The sequence below is a fragment of the Triturus cristatus genome, chromosome 2_1, assembly GCF_964204655.1.
Source record: "Triturus cristatus chromosome 2_1, aTriCri1.1, whole genome shotgun sequence".
In the NCBI taxonomy this organism is placed as follows: domain Eukaryota; kingdom Metazoa; phylum Chordata; class Amphibia; order Caudata; family Salamandridae; genus Triturus; species Triturus cristatus.
Genome location: NC_140581.1, coordinates 1188155879 through 1188162516, shown reverse-complemented (window position 1 = coordinate 1188162516; position 6638 = coordinate 1188155879). Strand labels below are relative to the sequence as shown.

The 6638-nt window shown below is 38.8% G+C and overlaps 1 protein-coding gene across 1 annotated transcript in view; it reads right to left on the bottom strand.

Annotated features, from left to right (window-relative positions):
* Nucleotides 1–238: 238 nt before the first annotated feature.
* The window catches only part of CHRNA6 (cholinergic receptor nicotinic alpha 6 subunit), a 460970-nt gene continuing 454570 nt past the window's right edge, over nt 239–6638 (bottom strand). The window contains exons 4-6 of the mRNA XM_085640867.1: nt 5379–5488; nt 4237–5215; nt 239–1666 (exon numbers count right to left, since the gene is read on the bottom strand). Coding sequence (XP_085496993.1) covers nt 1550–1666; nt 4237–5215; nt 5379–5488 — 1206 coding nt within the window. The 3' untranslated portion in view covers nt 239–1549. The remainder of the gene's footprint in view (nt 1667–4236; nt 5216–5378; nt 5489–6638) is intronic.

Below are 6638 nucleotides of genomic sequence, written 5' to 3'. Positions count from 1 at the left end.
CAGGATCTACTGAACAGATTTACACCAGACCTACAAAAGGCACTTCCTTGACCTGAGGACTACCTCTCTGCCAAATTTCAAGTAACTCTGTTCGGCCGTTCGGGCTGTAGCTGTGTCTAAAGGTCCTATGGAAAAATGCATGGGAAAAACGCGTTTTGGGACCCCCCTTTTTTCTCAGCCCCCGCTTGACGAATCCCCCCGAGACTTTCAGGGTAGGAGCGGAGCGTAGCGCCCCACCTATTTTGAAAATTTCGCGAGGATTCGTCGACCGGCGCCAAAGTTATTCCAAATAGAATGTTGCGGATTTCCTATGGAAACAGGGTCCTAACTATAACTATCTACTGGCGACCGCCAGTAGATAATATATCTAGATATATATGTGTGTGTGTGTGCATGTATGTATATATATACGTATACTACACTGTCCGACACAAAATCCGTTGTGGAAAATTGAAGCGCAAAAGTATTCTGTTTTGAATTTATTTGCCAACAAAAAACGCATTGATCAGATGCGTTTCGGCTATGTTAGTGCACCCGACGACGAGATCACAACAGTTAGCTCATACAGTTATTCACTGTGTTTTCCATGGTGGCCATTTTGTAACGTGGTAGGTAGCATCTCTAACTTTGAACACATTAACCACATGTGGTGGAAGGATGGTAGAAAATATTGACCATGAGATTTAGAACATATGATGCAACATGAGTTCCATGCTAATTGAGGTATAATAGTGATTGAAATTTCTTTAACATAAGGATGAAATATCAGTAGACATTGCCCATTCAGGGCATAATAATTTCTCATGACATCGTAACATCTTGGAAACTGCACAATGAAAACACACAATTGGTTTCTCATTCAGATATCTAGTTTGCAGCCAAGGCCTATTTAAGCAGTAGCAATAGGATGTCATTTGAAAAAAATACCTAAGAGCAGGTCCCTAAGGACTCAATGCCTATCCAGGGCATGATTGTTGATTCAGGTGATTCATTTTGATAACCATAGGTGGTAGCAGTGGCTTTGTCATTTGTACAAATTTAAAGGACGTTGAATTCATAATTGTTGTGACAAAGTCCAGTTACAGGCTATCTACCATGTTACAAAATAGCCACCACCAAAAACACTGTGATTAATGGTATGAGCTATGGATTTCTATGTCTATGATCAAATGACCACTGAATTGCATTTTTATTTCAATGTGATGATGACACTGGGTGTAATAACATTGAGATATGTGACATAGCCCAAACACGTCTGTTCAGTGCATTTTGTGTGGGCAAATAAATTCATATCAGAATACTTTTGTGAGTGTGCTTCAATTTTCCAACCTTTTACATGCTGGAAGCATTACTGGTCTGACCAAGGCTAAAACACATAGGAAGGAACTCATTTCATGTTCACAAGTTATTCTTGAAGAATAGTGTAAGCTGGCTAAACTAATCATGTGCCCGCTTTAGGAAAGTGAAAATGCTATTACTGTTTATTAAACATTTGTCAAACAGTTGAGCTGTTGTAAGTGATGGAACAGGAAATGCATCACATGCTCTTCTACTGCATTAAGGGCTGTAGGAACAATCCACTCGTTCCCAACACACAGAGGATTATGAATACCCACAGGAATACCCGGTCAATCACCATTGCCACGTACTTCCAGTCATCCTCCACCTGTCAAAGAGAGGGAACACATTTTTACTGAGATAAAAGGTACAATGTAACACTACATTATTTGCCTGTGAGGTTTCCTCTTTGATTTTGCACCAAATGGCACCCCTGCCACCAAGGCATTTATGATCAGTGTAAGACATGTGTAAAGTTACTAATGGACAAGGCTCAATGTACTTGAACTATGCAGATAATGGTGATTTCTTAGCTTGGGACAGAGTGCCCAGAAACCCACCAGGCAAGTCCAAGACATAGTGTTCAGCCTTAAAGAGGTAGAGGAACATTTGATTATTCCTGCTTGGAAGGGCCTGATTTACTTTCATCTTCTAATGCCAATAAAGTCAGATTGGGGGTCATATATTCACAAAGTGCAGTATCAGTAGAACTGAGCAAAGTGCCCATGAATCAGCAAGGCTATCTCATCACATTGCAACCACCCTTATTGTGATAGGGGGTAGTTTGACTTTTCTTGGCTCATAAGGCTTAGCGTACTTTCATCTTCTGTTGCTGATAAAGTCTCTCTTGTAATGTTATTCCTTGTGGCACCTACAGCAAGTAATCACTTTAGGCATGGAAGAGCCTTCCTTCTCCACATTGTCCTTCAATTCCAAACTAAGACCCAATTCCCATTCTGACTTTTGCCCAACCCTGGATCCGAGGGATTTACCTTGGTCCTTACTCTATGGCTTGGAATCAATCTGCTGAGTGTTTCTGTCACCCTATGGCTATCAGTTATGCTGATCCAGCCCTTTTTAACCCTATTAGCAAACCACATGTTAGTCAACAACGCAACACATGATTAATCCATGTTTCGAATGGAATATAATCCACTCTTTTGTTTAAACCTCTGAAGGTACTAAGCTGGTTTCTATCCAAACTGTCTAATCAGACCTTCCTTCATTTGTTTGTAGCTCTTCTTCTCATCCACAAGCATTCTGTAAATGACTGCTGTACATCCTGTTGGTAAGCGGGTCATTAAAGTAGCTGTCTTAGACACATCATTCAAAGCCTGCATGCTTCGGGTGGTCTGAAAGCTCACAACCCATTCCAAAATAGTCTGGCCTTCAACATACATGTGCATAAGCTCCTTTCAAACCTTTACAGGTAGTCCTGCAGAGTTGAAGGAGGAATTATTTTTCTAAGATGTAGCTGTCTCTGCTGCTATCCCGACGTTCTCTTCCTTTAAGGCTATCCTCTGTCTTCACTTCTGTTTCCTTATCATTCTCTTGCATTTCCTTTTTACTTTCTCTCTCTTCTCTCTTCCATTTTCTTTCCCCATGGGCACCTTTCTCCTGTCCGTGTCCTTTCCTCTTGTTCCTGGTGAGCTAATCTCACGTTCTTCCTCTCAAAGTCTCTGGTCTTCTCGCCATCTAAGCTTTAACCTTCTGAAGCACCAACTGCACGTTTATGGTACCAGTCAGACTTAACCCACCTTGGGAATGACTCCTGGAGTCAGTTACAGTTGTACCTTTGAAATCCAAGTTGGAGAAAGCCTGGTGGAAACATTGTAAACTTTTTGTTTCCCGACTGGACATCAATCCCAGTTGACCTTAGAGATTGCCCATGTACTAACTTCCACAAACAAACCATGTTACAGTTCCTGTTTTTCTGTCTATTCTAAAATGTATACAAAAACAATTCTCATACCCTTTTTAAGGCTCAGGAACTTATGGCTCTGTATTCAAGCTTACCACTTTTTACTAGCACTACCAGATGATGAAACATGTGGTTATACCACTTTATTTCTTCAAGCTGATGTTCACTTTACGAGGTTGATGTTTTTAGATTAATATATTCCTGCCCCAGCTGATTGATGAATTGGTATTAGACTGTTTTTCTACTTGGGTTTTTATTTAGTTTAGCCTGTCTTTATTGAGACTATTGGTTATCTTTACTCCAAAACTGATGATTTTATGTATCTTCTTTGTGTGCTTTTAAAATTCAGTACATTTATGATGCGGTATATATTTTATGATAGCAATTGGAGGGTGTCTGGGGAAAACCTGTGCTATGAAGCTGAGGCAGCCTGATACTACAACGCAACTTCCCTGGGTTCCTACTATGGTAACCTACTCAGTTGCATCATAGTTTCCTCCTAACCACCCAGTTTCTCTAACTGGTCCTTGTTTATGGGAGTCCTCCACCCTCACTCAAACCACAGTTCTCTGATTAAAGAATAAGGTGTCCAGGTCTACTCCCAACAACCTTGTATCTGTGATCTCAGAGTTCAGCTAATGCTATGTTTAAGATGAACGTATTGCTTCATTCAAAACAGTTGGAACTAGATTCTGCAGATACTCCACCACTTGCCATCAACTGTCAGTTCCCACATGGGGGCTGCAGGGTAGACAGGGGCTACTGGCCACAACTGTGGTGGTTTTGGGTTTATCTCTAGTGCCCTGGGGTATTTCCTAATATGGCTCTGCAACCTGGGCCAGTTACCTCCTATCCACACTTAACACTTTGGCAGCGAGGTCAAGCAGTCATGACAGCTCAGGTCAACAGACACTCTTGTACGAATGCAAAACAAGCATCATAATACATTTCATGGGGCAACTGGAGTATTTACTTACCTCTTTTGTTTCATTTTGGACCTTCATACTTTCTGCAATGTACAGCACATTATCGATTACTTGAATAAATTCCGGCGAGTGCTCTGCATGGGAGGAGCTTGGCAATGCGCTGCAGCACTGAGGGCTTCGCCGTCTTCTCTGACTAGATCCTTGTTCTACGGGTGTGTTGCAGAGGTAACATTGTGGTTGCTCTTTAAAAACAGCCACTTCTCTACACTCTGGATACCTTTGTCTCCCGAAAAAACTTTTTTTCAAACTTGAAAACCTTTGCTTGTCTGATGGTCTCCGCATCATGAGGAATTTTGGTAGGAGCTTCAGAAAAACTGTTTTTACCCATTTAGGCATGGCATGTGTTTTTGGAGTCCGGTAGTGAATGTTGATTGCAAATACAGTAACAACGATTGACAGAGTCACAAATATCATTGTGAATAACAGATATTCTCCGACAAGTGGAATAACTAGTGAAGTGGAAGGTATTGTTTCTGTTATCACAAGCAAAAAGACTGTCAAAGAGAGAAGAACAGAAATGCAAAGAGTCACCTTTTCTCCACAGTCGGATGGAAGATAAAAGACTAAAACAGTAAGGAACGAAATAAAGAGACACGGAATAATAAGATTAATGGTGTAAAACATGGGAAGCCTTCGGATATAAAACGAATATGTTATATCTGTGTATATTTCTTCACAGCAGTTATATTTTATGTCATGCTTGTAGCCAGAAGCATCCACTACTTCCCATTCATTATTTTCCCAAAAATCCTTCATATCTACTTTTGAACTTATGATTGCCAGTTCAATTTTGGCTTTATCGTAGGACCAGGAACCAAACTTCAGTGAACAGTTTTGATGATCAAAAGGGAAAAATGTAATGTCCATTGGACAGGAGCTCCGGAAAATAGCTGGTGGTGTCCAGGTTATCATCCCATCATACTTAAGGAGAGCCTTTGTCTTTCCTTCAACTTGGAAGCGACCAACAGCACTGAAATCAGAGAATGGAAACAAACGGTATTAGAACTCGAAAACATAACAGCAAGAAGAAACACATGGACATAACAATTAAGTATATGAAACCAAAATAAAATGACACCATTAAGGTTATAATTTATAATGACCACTCAGTGAACAACCTTATAAGTACCTACTTGTTATACAACACAATATCTGGTCTCCAGATTTTTTCTGCAGGCACACGGAAAAATTCTATTCCATCATATTCGGGGGGATTCCATTTTAATTTGTAGTCCTTCCAAATCTAAGTAACAAAAACACAGTGTCATCACAGTCCTGTATTTTATTAGTAAAATATACATTTGTAACCGTTTTGGATCTAAAGATTTCCATATATATCCCACTACTTTTATAATTTGGTAATGTTATATATATAAAACAGATAGATTTGATGAAATTCAATAACTGTCAGACCAGGGGATTGAATTATTAAGGTGTATCTTTGGAATTCCGGGATTATGAGAAATGTATATTAAAATTTTATACATGCAAAGGCAGTCTGATTTTTAATGGTGATGAAGTGTGTCTCCTAATATTAAACACTCTTGCAGGCAGCAAAATCTAAAAGCGCATACAAACATAATACACTATATAATCTTCTTGACCACAAAAATACAGCCAATTTCATAAGCCAACAATAAAAGGAAATAGTAACAACGAAAAGAATTGTTTAAAAGCATCATTTTAAATCAACTTTTGGGACAGGATAATACTTTTTAATCAATTGGTTAGAGAAATGATTTCAAATTCTCAAGGTGTCTTCAAAGTTGTCATATTAAAACATGCACCATGCTGTGCTCAAACCCTTTTTCAAAATTAAAAATATTAACAGTAATACAAACAGAAAGTAGTACCGAATGATTAATAAGTCAATGTTAAGAGTAGAATATATTAAAGCACAGTATGGAAAAAATAATACAAAGTAAATAAAATATAAAAGTAAAACTGAACAAATAAATGTGAAGAGAAATAAGTAGTACAGTACTGGAGAAATTATAATATCAATGTTAACCATTTTCAAATAACATTTAGTATTAAGTAGGTACATAAATGTTAAGTGAATTCTAGAACATACAATGAATTTAAACTTATTAAGTTTACAAAGAGAAATGCTGCCATCTTTTCTAGCAAAAGTGACCAAAGCCCACCAGCTGTTCCAAGGCAATATGTTTGCATCTTTACAATTAGAGATAATAGACTTAATAACAGATGGCATAGGAACATTAAAACATTTTAAATGCTAAAGGTAATGAGCATGTTAATGGACATTACTAAATATTCAGTTTACGTGAAAGGTTATCTGAGGTACTTAGCCCCTGATTATGAGTTCAGGGGTCCAACCACCGGATCACCACTGAGGTGGTCGGGAGAACGCTGCCATCTTGACAGAAGTA